The sequence below is a fragment of the Loxodonta africana genome, chromosome 13 (assembly GCF_030014295.1).
Source record: "Loxodonta africana isolate mLoxAfr1 chromosome 13, mLoxAfr1.hap2, whole genome shotgun sequence".
Lineage (NCBI taxonomy): Eukaryota > Metazoa > Chordata > Mammalia > Proboscidea > Elephantidae > Loxodonta > Loxodonta africana.
This window is the reverse complement of record NC_087354.1, coordinates 30677380-30694956: the sequence shown is the minus strand read 5'-3', so window position 1 is coordinate 30694956 and position 17577 is coordinate 30677380. Positions and strand designations below refer to the sequence as shown.

The 17577-nt window shown below is 42.5% G+C and overlaps 1 protein-coding gene and 1 pseudogene across 4 annotated transcripts in view; one reads left to right on the top strand and one right to left on the bottom strand.

Annotated features, from left to right (window-relative positions):
* The window catches only part of PRC1 (protein regulator of cytokinesis 1), a 37235-nt gene extending 23888 nt beyond the window's left edge, over nt 1-13347 (bottom strand). For all 4 annotated transcript variants that reach the window (XM_010593817.3, XM_010593819.3, XM_010593822.3 and 1 more), the window contains exons 1-3: nt 13214-13347; nt 2000-2132; nt 1626-1748 (exon numbers count right to left, since the gene is read on the bottom strand). In XM_010593817.3, the coding sequence (XP_010592119.1) occupies nt 1626-1748; nt 2000-2132; nt 13214-13224 (267 nt within the window). In that variant the 5' untranslated portion in view covers nt 13225-13347. The remainder of the gene's footprint in view (nt 1-1625; nt 1749-1999; nt 2133-13213) is intronic.
* Nucleotides 8431-9021, top strand: LOC135233059 (large ribosomal subunit protein uL29-like; annotated as a pseudogene).
* Nucleotides 13348-17577: the final 4230 nt, after the last annotated feature.

The following is a 17577-nucleotide window of genomic DNA, read 5'->3' as shown; positions in this document are numbered from 1 at the left end:
TTTAGCGGTATGCCACTATCTGGCTGCAGCTTCTGGGTAATAAAAAGGCCTGCAAAGGCAGGCTTTTTGGGTAACCTTCCCTCTTATCACTGGTCACTTTAGCTTCCTGGGTAGCTCTTTTCATTTGCTTTCAGAGAAAAAAAAACAAAGCAGTACCATCCGTTCCTAGCTTTTCCTCAGAGTTTAAAAAAATTAATATGCCCTACAAAGCAAAACAAATTGATAGCAAGATGAAGCTTATTTTTTTTTTATTAACTTTTATTAAGCTTCAAGTGAACGTTTACAAATCCAATCAGTCTGTCACATATAAGTTTACATACATCTTACTCCGTACTCCCACCTGCTCTTCCCCTATTGAGTCAGCCCTTTCGGTCTCTCCTTTCGTGACAATTTTGCCAGCTTCCCACTCTCTCTATCCTCCCATCCCCCCTCCAGTCAAGAGTTGCCAACACACTCTCAAGTGTCCACCTGATTTAATTAGCTCACTCTTCATCAGCATCTCTCTCCCACCTGCTGACCAGTCCCTTTCATGTCTGATGAGTTGTCTTCGGGGATGGTTCCTGTTCTGTGCCGACAGAAGGTCTGGGGAGCATGGCCGCCAGGATTCCTCTAGTCTCAGTCAGACCATTAAGTATGGTCTTTTTATGAGAATTTGGGGTCTGCATCCCACTGATCTCCTGTTCCCTCAGGAGTTCTCTGTTGTGCTCCCTGTCAGGGCAGTCATCGGTTGTGGCCGGGCACCAACTAGTTCTTCTGGTCTCAGGGTGATGCAGGTCTCTGGTTCATGTGGCCCTTTCTGTCTCTTGGGCTCCTAGTTGTCGTGTGACCTTGGTGTTCTTCATTTTCGTTTGCTCCAGGTGGGTTGAGACCAATTGATGCATCTTAGATGGCCGCTTGTTAGCCTTTAAGACCCCAGACGCCACATTTCAAAGTGGGATGCAGAATGTTTTCATAATAGAATTATTTTGCCCATTGACTTAGAAGTCCCCTCAAACCATTTTCCCCAGACCCCCGCCCCTGCTCCACTGACCTCTGAAGCATTCATTTTATCCCGGAAACTTCTTTGCTTTTGGTCCAGTCCAATTGAGCTGACCTTCCATGTATTGAGTGTTGTCTTTCCCTTCACCCAAAGCAGTTCTTATCTACTGATTGATCAATAAAAAACCCTCTCCCTCCCTCCCTCCCCGCTTCATAACCACAAAAGTATGTGTTCTTCCCAGTTTTTACTATTTCTCAAGATCTTATAATAGTGGTCTTATACAATATTTGTCCTTTTGCCTCTGACTAATTTCGCTCAGCATAATGCCTTCCAGGTTCCTCCATGTTATGAAATGTTTCACAGATTCGTCACTGTTCTTTATCGATGCATAGTATTTGAAGCTTATTTTTGATCAAAGCATTACACCACCTATTAGCTGCTTTACCTCTCAACAGTGGCAAATCTTTACATATGTGAAAATTACTTTGCCTGAACTACTGAACTAGGTGGCAAGTCTTCCCCACTCCTCCTGTCCAGCACCACTCCCAGAAGGAGACCATCCACCTCTGCCTGGATCTTAGCTCCAAGTCAAGCCCCTTCCTAACCCACACAAGCTCCCCTGAGATTTATAAGCTGCCAGATGTACCTGAATTGGCTCAACATGTAACTCGGTGCACAGGGTATTCAGCTCTTTTTGACAGATCGCGATGCTTTTGATGAGCCTTTCCTTCAGGCTTTCCTCTTCAGCAATCATCATATCCAGGAGATCCTACAACAAGTGAGAGAACAGTCCCATAAAAGCCTGGGGTCAAGGAAAAAACCAAAGCCCAACCAACAACCCCAAAGCCCCCATAATTTCAAGAATGGACTTAAAAAAAAAAACACAAACAACTGGCTGTGTTCTAGTCCTAGCAATCAAAAGGTCACTTCAAAATGTTCCCTCAGATGAGTCACCAGCATCCTTACCCCTATCCCACTGCAAAGATACCAGAACTGCTAGATCTCACTTAGATAACTCACTTTGATATGCTTCTTTACAACCTCCGTTCTTTGTAATCGCTGGTCCTCTGGAATTCCAATTAATTCCCATATTTCCCGAAGGTGATTCAGGGCTTTCTGGAGGCATAATATGGATTCCTCAGCCAGCACCTCACTGAAAGGCAAAAAAGAGGCTGTTACATCAGCCACTGCCTCGGAACTGAAGGCAATATTTACAGGAATTATATAAATCAGGTAGTATTTCTCAGTGGCCTCAGGCTAAACCAAATTGAAAGCAAGCATTCAGCTTACTTCACCTTTAACCACTCACTTTCTTGCCCCAAATGTCACAACACTGGCAAAACAAAATTGAAGACCACATTACATCATAGAAATGCAGTCTTCTGAATAATACTCAGAATCTGGACTTTGATCAATGATTCTACTTATGACAGTCTAATATAGAATTATAAACGCCTTCATTAAAGAAAAATCAGACATGAGGAGAGTCTGGGTCTTAAAAGCCTGAGAGAGGCCATCTAAGATATAATTATTGGTCTCTACTCGAATGGAACAAAAGAGAATGAAAGATACCAAAGGCTCAAAGAAGAATCTAGTCCACAAGACTAAAAGCCCACACAAACCATGGCCTCTTCTAACCTGAAACCAGAAGAACTAGATGGTGCCCAGCTACCACTACTGACTGTTCTGACCAGAGATACAATAGAAGGTCCCAGATAAAACAGAAGAAAAATGTGGAACAAAATTCAAATTCTTAAAAAAGGACAGACTTACTGGACCAATAGAGACTAAAGGAACCCTCAAAGACTATTGCCCTAAGAGACCCTTTGAACTTGGAACTGAAGCTATTTCTGGTTTTTCAGCCAAGCCATAGATTGGCTTATAAAGTAAACAATAGCACCCATGAGTAATGTTGTCCCTTAGGCAATCAAGTATATGAGACCAAACAGTCAACATTTACCCAAAAGCAAAGATGGGAAAGGAAGGGAAGGGAAGCTAGATCAATGGAAACAGAACAAAAACAATAGAAATAATGAGAAAGTTAACATACTAAGAATAATATACACCAACTAGACTGGCATTAATCCAAAAAACACAAAATAATAAATGTTGGAGAGGCTGCGGAGAAACTGGAACACTCATACACTGCTGGTGGGATTGTAAAATGGTACAATCACTTTGGAAATCTATCTGGCGTTATCTTAAACAGTTAGAAATACAACTACCATACAAACCAGAAATCCCACTCCTCGGAATATACCCTAGAGATACAAGAGCCTTCACACAAACAGATATATGCACACCCATGTTTATTGCAGCTCTGTTTACAATAGCAAAAAGCTGGAAGCAACCAAGATGTCCGTCAACGGATGAATGGGTAAATAAATTGTGGTATATTCACACAATGGAATACTACGCATCGATAAAGAACAGTGACGAATCTCTGAAACATTTCCTAACATGGAGGAATCTGGAAGGCATTATGCTGAGCGAAATGAGTCAGTTGCAAAAGGACAAATATTGTATAAGACCACTATTATAAGATCTTGAGAAATAGAAAAAACAGAGAAGAACACATACTTTTGTGGTTACAAAGCGGGGAGGGAGGGAGGGAGGGAGAGGGCTTTTTATTGATCAATCTGTAGATAAGAACTGCTTTGGGTGAAGGGAAAGACAACACTCAATACAAGGAAGGTCAGCCTAATTGGACTGGCCTAAAAGCAAAGAGGTTTCCGGGATAAAATGAAAGCTTCAAAGGTCAGCGGAGCAGGGGCTGGGGTCTAGGGAACATGGTTTGAGGGGACTTCTAAGTCAATGGGCAAAATAATTCTATTATGAAAACATTCTGCATCCCACTTTGAAATGTGGCGCCTGGGGTCCTAAATGCCAACAAGCGGCCATCTAAGACACATCAATTGGTCTCAACCCACCTGGAGCAAAGGCAAAGGAAGAACACCAAGGTCACACGACAACTAAGAACCCAAGAGACAGAAAGGGCCACATGATCCAGAGACCTACATTATCCTGAGACCAGAAGAACTAGTTGGTGCCCGGCCACAATCGATGTCTGCCCTGTCAGGGAGCACAACAGACAACTCCTGAGGGAGCAGGAGACCAATGGGATACAGACCCCAAATTCTCATGAAAAGACCATACCTAATGGTATGATTGCGACTAGAGGAATCCCAGAGACAATGCTCCCCAGAACTTCTGATGGCACAGGACAGGAACCATCCCCGAAGACAAATCATCAGGCATGAAAAGGACTGGTCAGTGGGGAGGGGGGAGAGATGCTGATGAAGAGTGAGCTAATTAAATCAGGTGGACACTGGAGAGTGTGTTGGCAACTCTTGACTGGAGGGGGGATGGGAAGATAGAGAGAGAGGGAAGATGGCAAAATTGGCACGAAACGAGAGACTGTAAGGGCTGACTCAATAGGGGGAGAGCAAGTGGGAGAAGGGAGTAAGATGTATCTAAATCTACATGTGACAGACTGATTGGAATTGTAAATGTTCACTTGAAGCTTAATAAAAATTAATTATAAAAAAAAAAAGAATAATATAGCCAGTATCACAGAACAATTTGTATAAAAATTATTAAATGGGAACCTACTTTGGTGTGTAAACTTTCACCTAAAACATAATTATTAAAAAAAAAAAGAAGAAAAATGAGATAGAAATGCCTGCAAACATAAGTTTGTTGGTGAAGCTCCTACAAAGTATCTGGCAATTTATCACTATATCTTTTTGTTCTTAAAGTGTGACTATTAACCCACCGAATAGCTAAAATTAAAAAGATAAACAATATTAAGTATGGTGAGGATGTAGAAAGGCCACAACTTTCACACCTGCTGATGGGAGTGTAAACTGGTACAATCTCTTTAAAAACTCTTGGCAGAATCTACTAACACTGAGCCAGCAGTTTCACTTCTATGCATGTTGCTGTTGTTAGGTGCCTGTATAACAAAATCACATGTTGCCTGGTCCTGTGCCATCCTCACAAGGGTAGGTGTATTTGAGCCCATTGTTCCAGCCACCGTGTCAATCCATATCCCAGCAGAAATGCCTATATTCCCAAAAGGCATGTATAAGAATGGTCTAGGCAACATTAAGCATAATAACAGAAAAATAGAAACAACTTAGATGCTCATCAACAGAATGGATAAATAACAGTGCATTCCTACAACGGAATAATAAAACAATGAAAATAAACCACAAACGACATGGATAAATCTCAAAAACATTATGCTGAATTATGAATTATGCTAACTAAAAGTGGTTCAAACACAAAAGACTACACACTAAATTATTTTATTTTATGCAATTCTAGAAAATGCAAAGCTATAGTGAAAGAAAACAAATCAGTTGCCTGAGATCAGGGGAGAGGATCAATTGCAAAAAGGCACAAGGAAACTCTTCAGGGTGATGGAATGGATCATACCTTGACAGCAATAGAGATTACATAACTGTATAAAACCAAAACCAAACCAGTTGCCGTCGAGTTGATTCAGACTCAGAGCAATTCTATAGGACAGAGTGGAACTGCCCCATGGGGTTTCCAAGGAGTAGCTGGTAGATTCAAACCGCTGATCTTTTGGTTAGCAGCTGAGCTCTTAACCACTGTGCCACCAGGGCTCCAACGTCATGATAAACTATACTTGTAAAATGAGTCAATTTTTCTATATATAACTTATACTTCAAATCAGGAGAACTAAAAAAAAAAAAGTAAAAGTAAAAGAAACAACTACTGTAAAAAATAGTTATACGGAAAAAATAGTTGTGGGGGAAGGGAAAGAAACAATATACAAGTAGACATATTCTAGTTATGACAGAGAGCACTTAGGACAGTCCTTCTTTTGTACATCTTATCATTAGTAATATGTACTATATAATGTTGCAGAATGTAATTTGCTGATGTTGTTATTCTCAGATGTAATGTTTCCAACCCCAAAGGCAAATGAAGATCAGATTTATAAAGATATTAATAATAAAAAGTTATAATAATGAGAACTAAAAAAAAGAAAATGAGGTATCTGACTTGCACCAGAACCGACTTATGATGATGGAGTGAGTAGATGTCAGAACCAAAACCTCGGGTTCCATTCCAATGACTTCACCATAAGTCAATTCTGACACAAGGTGAATACTTCATTTTTTTTTAAGTTTTCATTATTATTGCCATAGCCTGTTACATGGCAGTGTTCTGAATAGTAAATCCTAACATTGCACATCTATGAGTGAACATCTGAGAATGATAACTTCAGCAAATTGCACACTGCAACACTGTATGTAGCATATATTACTAACAATAAGATGTACACATTAAAGAAAAAAAAAGACGGTCATCGGTGTGGTTCATTATAAATATGTCACGACTTGGAGATTACCCGTCATCAGGCTGAGCAAAAGCAGCCAGACAAAGAGTATATACTACATGATTCCATTGATATAAAGTTCAAAAACAGGTAAAACCAATCAATGGTTTCCAAAGTCAGGATGCTGTTGTCAGTTGCCATCCAGTTAATTCTGACTTATGGCAGAGGAGAACTGCTCCACAGGGTTTTCAAGGCCGTGACCCTTCAGAGGCAGATCCCCAGGCCTGTCTTCCGAGGCATCTCTGGGTGGGTTCCTACCACCAGCCTTTCAGCTAGCAGCCTGGCGCTTAACCATTTGCTCCACTCAGGAGGCTCAGAAGTCAGGACAGTGGTCCCCTTTGTCCTGGGGAGGTGGTGACTGGTAGAGGGCACCAGAAGGGCTTCTCAGGTATTGGATATGCAGGTGTGCTGACTGTGAAAATTCAGTGATTTTGTACTTGATCTGGGCACATTTCTACGTGTATGTTACTCTTCAATTAAAAAAAAAGTTTATTTTAAAAATTACAACCATTAGTCTGCTTCTCATTACATTTAAAGAACAGAAATTCCCTCCCCTTCTTTAGGAACATCAGGAAAACAAAAAGAAACTGGTCTGACACAGAGAAACCAGAATCTGGATGTGCTCTGCCACTAGCAGGCTGCACACAGCCTGGCTGGTCTCTTAAGCTCTTTGTGTGCTCGGTACAGACAGGGCTAGAAGCTCTCATTGACTCCTCTCCGTCTCAGAGACCTCAGTGGTTCTGAGTCACCAGCCTAGGTAGATCTCCAAAACATTAGTTTTTCCAGAGGTTTTAAAATATTCACATCTGAGGCATTTTTCTAGCCATGAAATCCCAATTTAAAGGTTCCTTGCTCTTGTTGAAGAGAAGTTCTTGCACAAATACCAGATGCCTATACCAGACTGGAAACCCTGGTGGCGAAGTGGTTAAGTGCTACAGCTGCTAACCAAAGGGTCGGCAGTTCAAATCCGCCAGGCGCTCCTTGGAAACTCTATGGGGCAGTTCTACTCTGTCCTATAGGGTTGCTATGAGTCCGAATCGACTAGACGGCACTGGGTTTTTTGGTATACCAGATTTAAAAAAAAAAAAAAACTTGCTCTAGCGTTGAATCCAGCAAATGGCAACCCCACGTATATCAGAGTGGAATTGTGCTCTATAGGGTTTTTAATGGGTGCTTTTTCTAAAGTAGATTGCCAGGCCTTCCAAGGCACCTCAGGGTAGACTTGAACAGCCAATCTTTTAGTTAGCAGTGAGCACTTAACTGTTTGCACCACCCAGACACAACCTATACCAGACGTTGTTAGCTACTATCAAGTCGGTCCACAACTCATGGTGGCCCCATGTGTTTGTTACTGAGTAAAACTGCTCCACAGGGTTTTCTTCGCTGTAATCTTTATGGAGGCAGATCGTCAGGCCTTTTTCTTTCAGGGAGCCATCAGGTAGGTTTGAACCACCAACTTTTCAGTTAGCAGCTGATTGCAAATCAGTTGCACCACGCAGGCTCCTACCTATACCAGATAGTCACTATCAATACCCAGATATTGAACAATATTTAAAAAGAATAATTTACATTTTAGAAATGTTAACAGGTAATTAAAGCCTTGATTCAATATAGATTTAATTAACTGCAGCCCAATTAAAGAGCCTCCCCAGGCATACTTCGTGTATTTCACTTTTAAGACAAAAGAATGCACAAATCAAAATCCTAATATTAGCATTTTATTAGAAATAACTTTTAAGATCTGGATAGACATTTCCCCAAAGAAGATATAGAAATGGCCAATCAGCTCAACATCATTATCCATCTGGGAAATGCAAGTCAAAACCACAATGAGATGCCAGTTGAAGGGCTATAATGGAAAAGACAGATAACAGCAAGAATTGGCAAGGATGTAGAAAACTGCGGCCCTCTTGCACGGCTGGCAGGACTGTAAACTGATATAGCCACTTTAGAAATCAGTTTGGCAGCTTCTCAAAAAGTTAAACAGAATCATCATCTGACCCAACAGTTCCACTCCTGGGTATATGCCCAAGAAAAATGAAAACGTGCCCACACAATAACTTGTACAAGAACGCTCATGTCAGCATCATTCATAATAGTTAGAAAATGGAGTGTAGCCATAGCCAAGATCATGGCTCCGGACTTTCGTGATGAAAACAAGAGCGAGCTGCTGAAATAGCTGGACAGCCTGAAGGTAGAGCGGTTCAAAGCTGTGGTGGCGTCCAAGCTCACCAAGATCTGAGCTGTCCACAAATCCATTACCCATGTTCTTACCATCATTAACCAAACTCAGAAAGAGAACCTCTGGAAAGGTAAGAAGTACCAGCCCCCGGGCCGTGGCCCAAGAAAACATGTGCCATGTGCTGTAGGCTCAACAAAGACTAGAACACGAAGACCAAGAAACAGCAGCTGAAGGAGCAACTGTACCCACTGTGAGGTACACTGTCTAGAATTGAGCATCTCAGAATCAATGAAACACAGACTGGGGAAAAAAGGTGGAAACACCAACGTCTATCAGCTGATTAATGCATAAAACAAGTGTGGCGTATCTGGAATGTTATTTAGCAATTAGTCTTTATTATACTAAGTTAAAGAAGCCAGTCACAAAAGACAAAATATCATATGACTCCATTTCTATGAAATATCAAGAATGATGGCAGTGGGTTTGAGTTTGCTGGTGGGCACATAATACGAAAATTTTTTTTTTTTTAATTTGTGACTTAATGGAAAAAAAATGTTTACTACTTAATTTAGTCAAATTACTTTTACTAAAAATAATAAAATGACACGATATTTAGACAAAGTTGTAGATCTCAATCCAATTAAAACCAAGACAAATACGTCTACAGCAAAAAAAAAAAGCACTACTAAACTCCAGTAGATGGGCCACTAACTAAACGTAATATTCTATAATGAAATTTGCTGTTATGAAAATATGAACAGTTCCTTGGAATTTATTACATATAAAAAATCTTATTTGGCCTGTTGAAAAATGCAGTGTTTGGGGTCTCTGTAGTTCCTATGAGAGTCTATGACAGTACAATTTTCAAAAAATAAAAAACTAACATTTTCCACTCTTCAGAATACTCAAACTATACTGAACTTAATTCTTATATCATCCTTGACACCTCTTTCTCACATTCCCCCTAATTAGCCTCACCTTCAAAAGATAGCCAGACTCAACAATATCGAAAATAAATTAAAAAAAAAAATCTTAAAAGCTTCCAAGTGACCATCTAAGGCACATAATTGGTCTCTATTCACCTGGAGTAACACAGGAAGGACAGTCAGGAATAGGAGGATATGGAATGTGTGGCTAATTGCCTCCATGAACAACTGCCTCCTTTGCCATGAGACCAGAAGAACTGGATGGTGCCCGGCTACCATTACTGAACATTTTGATCAAAGATTCCATAGATGAATCCTGATCAAAAGGGGGAAAATGCAGAACAGAATTTTAAATTCTCATGGACTCCAGGCTTCCTGGAGCCATGGTGCCTGGATAAATCCCTTAAACTATTGCTGAGATAATCTTTAAACTTTAACCAAAAATATCCCCTGAAGTCTTCTTAAAACCCAGCAATAGTTCAGCTTAACTAGTAAAAGAATGTCTACCTTGAGCATTATGCTTTTTTAAGAACTGTCTATATGGGATCAAAATGAGAATGGCAACTGGAAAGATTAGATAGGAACCTTAGAGCAGTGAGTTTATGTTAACAAGGGAAGAACAATTCAGAAAAGGAAGGTGAGAATGGCTGCACAACTTGAAGAATATAATCAATGTCACTAAACTGTACATGTAGAAGCTGTTGAATTGGTTTATGTTTTGCTGTGTATATTCTCAACAACAAAATAAAATGTAGGGAAAAAAAGATTACAGTGATGCTATGAGTCAGAATCAAGTTAACGGCACAAAACAACAAGCAGGATAAAGAGGTACATAAAATTAAAATGTCCAAATGCCTTGCTTTCTTTTTTTCCCCACTTATGGAAGGCAGGTCATTATCTGAGGAAATTAGGAGGCAATATGGCTTCCATTTCCTTGCGGCAGGATTTTAACAGTCAGTTATCTTACAAGATTAGTTTGATGACCATAGCTGTATGACTTTCCTTTGTATTAAAGCATAATATAAAGAAAAATACACCTACTATAAAAGAAAAAAAAGAAAGAGGAAAAAAGAGGATCAAAGGACAGAACGTTGAGCAGGTAAGGCACATCTAAAGGGAACAAGAGGAGTCAGGAAAGGTACTTGGAAAGGAGTAGCCAGGAATGTGGGAGAGAACTATCCCATAACCACCAAGGGAAAAAAGAATTTTAAGAAGGAGCATATGTAAAGAGTTGTTGAAGCATACAAAAAGTAAAGAGTTGTTGAATGGGAAGAAGTCTAGTAAGAGTCCCTTAGATGTGGTTAGATGTGGAAATTAAGAGACTTTGACAGCCCAGTTCTAGAGACATGCTGGAGGAGGGAAGCCCTGTTAAAAGGATTTAGATATGGTAGTCTTGGGAATAACTGTATGTTAGTGTCTGCCACAATGGTTAGTAATAAAGATCGCTTATTGGAGACTTACTACAGTGCAGTGAATTACTTAATATAACCCTTCTAGCCATAGTCTTTCTGACTACCATACAATGACTGGGTGGGACTATGCAAATAAGATGCTGGTAGCCCACCAAGGGAACTGGACAGCTTGCTGCTAACGCAAATAAGGTGTATGGAACCTGTGATGGTTAAGGTTATATGTCAACTTGTGGGGGCCATGATTTTCAGTGGTTTGGCAGTTAGTGAATGATGTAATTTGGCAGTCTTATAACTCTCACCAAATGATTGGGTGGGGTTATGTAAACAAGGTGCTTGTGGTCCACCAAGGAGATTGGACAGCTTGCCAATAAATGCAAATAAGGTACATGACAGTGCAGTGGGGCCATGCAAACAAGGTGCACGGAACCCTAATGAGGTGACTGGTCAGTTTTGACATCCCATTAGGTTTAAAATGAGCCATCTCCCAGAGATGGAAAAGGGGGACCTCACTACCACCAAGAAAGAAGAGCTAGGAGTAGAGGGTGTTCTTTGGACCTAGGATCCCTGTTCTGGGAACCTCCTGAGTCACAGGAGACAGAGAGAGCTATAACACCAGAGACAGTGAGAAACGGTGGCAGAGAAAATGGCAGCAGCAGAGACAGCAGCACCAGGAGACTGGCAGGAGACACCACTGTGGGCTTTCCAGTTCACAGACCAAGAAAGCCGAGCACCTTCAGGGCAATGTTTGCTAGCAGAATGGGGTGCACCCAGGCACTTACTGGCAAAGCTGAAGAGCTTTGTAACACTTGCTCAAACAGGGCAGACTGCCAGGGAGAGGCCTGCCGGCAAGCACAGCCGAGAAGCTACCCTGATCAAAGAACTGTATCCTGACTCATCCCTGATCCTGAATTGTAACCTGTAACTTTCCTAATAAGCCCCATAACCTTGAGAATGGTCTGTGAGTTCTTTGTGGCCACTGCAAGTAATTATAGAACCCAACAAAGAAACAGTGCAGCTGGTTTGAGAATTTGTTAAAAGTTGGAGGGTGGAGGTATGTCTGACCTGCGCATCAAAGGAATCAGCTTTGGGCTACTGATCTTGATTCTCCTTCCCTCTGGTGAAGTTAGAGGACGAGGACAAATGGGTGTTGCTACCACACCATTTTTATAGCATCATTAGCTTAAACCCACAGCAACTTTAATATGCTGTCCTTTAGATATAAAAAAGTTTATAATTCACAATCTTACACTGAGAGTTGTTTTCCCAATGAAGGCAATGATTTGTACTCAATTCCCAATCTCCCGAGAGCAAGCATTGCATTTGAAAAACAGTGGAGGGAATTAGTAATTACAGGACAAAGAATCTTACAAAGTCTCAGAGCAATCATTTTGACCAATAACTACCAATTATTTCAAAGTGAATCATCACACTACTTTAAGAAAATAAAGTTAACATTCGTATAGCTCTTAACAAAAAAGTCCTATGAGCTGATATTACTATTATTTTAGAGATGAGAAAACTCATACTCAACATCTTGCCCAGAGTCAGGCTGCTAACTGCCTGTGCCGATTTCAAGTCGGCCACTCCTTCCCTAGCACTGCCTGGGAAGTTCAAATGACGGGAAAGGAATTCCTTAAAGGGAGTTTCTTAAATTGCAAAGAAACCCAGCCACCTTTCCAGTTCAAGTAAAACGGTAACACTGCAACTCGGATACACAGAAAAGCAACTAAAAATAAAAAATACTCCAGGCTTTATGGAAATAGGAATAGGAAGCCACAACCATAAAAGACTCAGGACTTGGAGCAAGCGGTACACGGCAAGGAGCAGCACCTGAGACGCTGCCAATAGGGAGGGTGGGGCTCCCCGGCGCCAGCACGGACCGCCGGGTCGGGGCACGCCGGGTCGGGGCACGCCGGGTCGGGGCACGCCGGGTCGGGGCACGCCGGGTCGGGGCACGCCGGGTCGGGGCACGCCGGGTCGGGGCACGCCGGGTCGGCGCACCCCGGGCCTCACAGGCGGAGCCCACTCAGCCCTCTCCCGAGCGTCTGCGCTCGGCCCTGCCCGGGCGTCGGGGCGGGCAGGGACCACGCCCGTCGGGGAATGTCCGTGCCAGGTCTCCCCTCCGTCCCGCCGGGGCCCGCGGCTCGTCCACCGGCTCACAGCTGTCCGGCCCTGCTCAGGAGCGCTGAGACCCCGGGCGGAGGCCGGCCCCATTCGGGCGCGGGCTGACAGGACACCTAGGCCCAGGCCGAAGGGGGCCTCTCAGACCCCGCACCGGCCCCGCACGCCGAACAGGCGTCCGTCCCTCCCGCACCCCCCCAACCCCTCCGCAACCAGCACCTTCTCCTCATGGCGGACTCTCCAAGCAGCCGGGCGTCGCGGCCCTCCGACCTACTCCACACGGGCCCGAGCGCAGCAACCACCCGCAAACACCGGCGACCCTGCTCCGCGTCGCAGGTCCGCGAGCCGTTGGGCCCGGCGGAATTTCAAACCGAGCCCGGAGGCGGCGCAGCCCCGTGATTGGCGCAGCTATCCGTCGCTCCTGGAAAAGCCCCGCCTCCACCCCGCCCCTCCGAAGGCGGGACTCGAGCGCCCAGTGAGATCCCGGCGTGCCTGGCTCCAGGCCGCTGTTCCAGGGCTGAGTGTGGGAAGCGTTTGAGAGCCACCGGGGCGGGGCGGCGCTGTCTGCGCGTGCGCCCGATCCCGCCGGTCCGCATCCTCTTCCCTTCGCCCCACCCTAGGCGGGGAGCCAACGACCTCATCGGAGCTCCACCCCGCCACGCGTAGTTTTGATTCGAAGTGCACGCGGCTTCCCGGAGTCCGCCGGGAATGCGCGGAGGGCGTTAAAGCAGTGCGGTGCCCAGGGCGGTCTAGGGGTGGCGAAACGAGAATAATGAAGTAAAAAGCCTAGGGCTGTAACTGTTTCCTTTATCCGGTTAGCGAGCTCATCTCTGGCGGGGCTCTTTTCCGGATGTGGGAAACTAAAGGGAAAGGAAAGAAACTGAACCCTGCTCACCTGATGCTTTTCTAAACACATTATTCCATTTAATCTCCACAACAATCCTGTTAGCTAAGTATTATCTCCATTTTATAGACAAGGAAATGGTCTCAAAAAAGGTTTAAGTGATTGTCCAAGTCACATGATAGGTAAATAAATGAAGGAGGTAACCTGGGCGTGAGTTTCTTTTAAATTAAAAAAAAAAAAAACCCAAACCCACTGCCGTCGAGTCAATTTCGACTCAGCGAGCATACATGGGTGTATATAATTATATAGATACTTATAACCCCAAATAGGCATCAGAGTGGTTTGTGTTTTCCTTTTCTCACTGAACATATGCTACATTCCTAAATGCTTATACATCACCTATTTCAGTGACTCACTGTTGCATATTATCTTGTGTTTAAAAACCCGCTGCCGTCAAGTCGATTCCGACTCATAGCGACCCTGCAGGACAGAGCAGAACTGCCTCATAGAGTTTCCAAGGAGCGCCTGGTGGATTTGAACTGCTAGACCTTTCGGTTAGCAGCAGTAGCTCTTAACCATTATGCCACCAGAGGTTTCCTTGTGTTTAGATATCCCATAATTCAACTATTTTGCTATAAATATGAATACTTAGATTGCAGTTTTTCTGATAATGTTGGGATAAGTATCTTCATACATAAATCTTTGCATCTTGTATTTTTTTTTTTACGGTTGGTTTCCTAGAAGTGCAATTACTGATTCATAGAGTTTGTGATTTTCACGTTCCTTTTCCAGAGAGATCGTATATATTAATTTGCCCTCGGCACCAAGCCTGCCGTGAAGTGTTCTTCTCATCCTTCTCTCAGGAGTGCTGACTGCTACTGTACCTCTTAGCTAGTTTCATAGGCAAAAGTGGTATTTCCTTTGTTGATTTGTACTTGTTTGATTGCACTTGAAATTGCACACTTTTCATCTGCTTATTGGCCAACTGTAACTTCCATGAATTCTCGTCATTTGCCTTTTCCATAAAGGTAAAGAATACTTGCTTCACCTTCAGGACCATGTTTTTGTCACTCAGAAAGACTTAATTGGTGCTTTCAGTGTCTTTTAACTTGTCGGCATTATGACAAACATTCACACCACTAGTATTACGAACTACAGGCACCTCTTTTTAAATTTGCTTGCAAACTTTGCTGATGACCTTCAAAGGAGAGTTCATCAGAAGCCTTTAAGAATTTGTGATCTTCAGACATGTACTCAGGGCCAGTGTTGTAAGTATCCAGATATAAAACAATTTTGCTATTGTGTCCTTTACAGTGTAGTATTGAAGCTTAAAAAAGTCATAGACCCTTTGGAAGATATCCATTCAAAGCATATACTCAGCATGTAAAACACTGTGTCATGTCTGTATAAGACCCTTTTACATGCTTCGTAGTAAAATTCCCCAGTAACCACAGCTTTCCTGTCATGGGAGCTCAACTACCCGTCCTTTCATTCTAAATTCTCCATTCACTTAACAAATATTTATTACAGATTCCAGTCACCACAGTTTTCCTGTCATGGGGGCTCAGCTACCTCTTCTATCATTTTAAATTCATCCATTTTCTTAACAAAGGTTTATTATAGAGAATTGTGGTGAGGGATGGAGCCACTATCCCTGCTCTGAAGAAGCTCATACACTAGTGGGGATAACAGACACATAGACATCATAAAACAGACCTATCTTGTCATTTGGTGGCATCCTTGCAAACAAGAAATTGGACAATAAAGAGAACTGGTAAAACAAGCCTCTGTTGTTGTTGTTAGTTGCCCTGGAGTCAGTTCCGACTCATAGTGACCCTACGTACAACAGAAGGAAACACTGTCCAGTCCTGCGCCATCCTCACAGTCGTTGCTATGTTTGAGCCCATTGTTGCGGCCACTGTGTCAATCCATCTCACTGAGGATCTTTCTCTTTTTCGCTGACCCTCTGCTTTACCAAGCATGATGTCCTTCTCCAGTGACTGGTCCCTCCTGAAGGACAAGCCTCTAGCTGCTTCCTTTTTATGAGTGAACTAATGTGCATAGTGATGGAAGAAATAAAGGTTTTGATACCTTAAAACTCGACTGACTTCACATTTACCCACTGAATGCTCTTTGTGATGCCTGCTGAATTAAATATTTGTGTGATTCCTGTCCAGTTTTTTTTTTCCATCAACACTGAAATATTTAACTTAAAAAAAAAAACCATTTGAATTGATTAGTTTGGAATTCTGCTGAGAGGCTGTGTTACTGGATCTGAGTGCATCTTTTCACTTTATTAAAGTTATTTAACTTCATTACATCACTCCCATTTTTAAGCAAACTTTGGCCTATCTTATTGAATATATACCAAGTACAAGCTACAATACTCTAGTGTTGTGTGCCACAACAGTGTAGCACTCCTAGCTCCAATTTACAGGTTTTGCCAAGAGGCAGGTGTATTGTGAACCGATAATTATTTTATGAATTAATTGAAAGGACTGCTTTTCTTCTCAATTATACTACACAACTTTTAATACAGGGTAAGGATATCTAAAAGAGCCCTGGTGGCACAGTGCTTAAGTGCTTGGCTGCTAACCAAAAGATCAGGTAGTTCAAACTCACCAGCCACTCCACAGGAGAAAAGACCTGGCAATTTGCTCCCTTAAAGATGCTCCCTTAAAGATTATAGCCTTGGCAACACTGTGGGACAGTTCTACTCTGTCCTATAAGGTAGCTATAAGTCAGAGTTGACTCCATGGCAACCGGTTAAAGATGTCTAAGGAAGATTTTTAGAGAATGGGTTTTATTTAATTATAAGAAGAAAGGCTGTTATGGATTGAATTGTGTCCGCCAAAAAATGTGTATCAACTTGGCTAGGCCATGGTTCCCAGTATTACATGGTTGTCTACCATGTTGTGATCCGATGTGGTTATCCTATGTGTTATAAATCCTAAGCTCTATGATGTTAATGAGGTAGGACTCAATCTACAGGATTAGGTTATACCTTGAGTCAATCTCTTTTGAGATATAAAATAATTCAGCAGACATGGAACAAAACAAGACTAAAGGGGCGCACCAGCCCTGGGGCAGGGACTGGAAGGCAGGAGGGAACAGGAAAGCTGGTAATAGGGAACCCAGGTTTGAGAAGGGAGAGTGTTGACATGTCGTGGGTGTTGTTAACCAATGTCACAAAACAATGTGTGTACTGTTTGAAAGCTTGTTCTGTAAACCTTCATCTAAAGAACAATCTAAAAAGAAAAAACAATTGGGCAGAGAGGAGAGGAACCTCATACCACTGAGTCAGAAGAAGAGCGTGTCCTTTGGACCCAGTGTTCCTGCACTGAGAAACTCCTAGACCCAGGGGAAGGCTGATCACAAGGGTCTTCTGCCAGAGTCAGCACAGAAGCCTTCTCTGGACCTGGTGCCCTGAAATCGGACTTCTACCCTCCTAGACTGTGAGAGAATAAATTTCTCTTTGTTAAGGCCATTCACTCATGGTATTTCTGTGATAACAGCACTAACTAACTAAGACAAAGACTAAGTTGCATTGTAGGCAGAAGCATATTTCATTTTTAGGCCTATTTCTGTTTACAAGATTTTTTTTTTTAAATAATTTTTATTGTGCTTTAAGTGAAAGTTTACAAATCAAGTCAGTCTGTCACATATAAGCTTATATACACCTTACTACATACTCCCATTTATTCTCCCCCTAATGAGTCAGCCCACTCCCTCCTTCCAG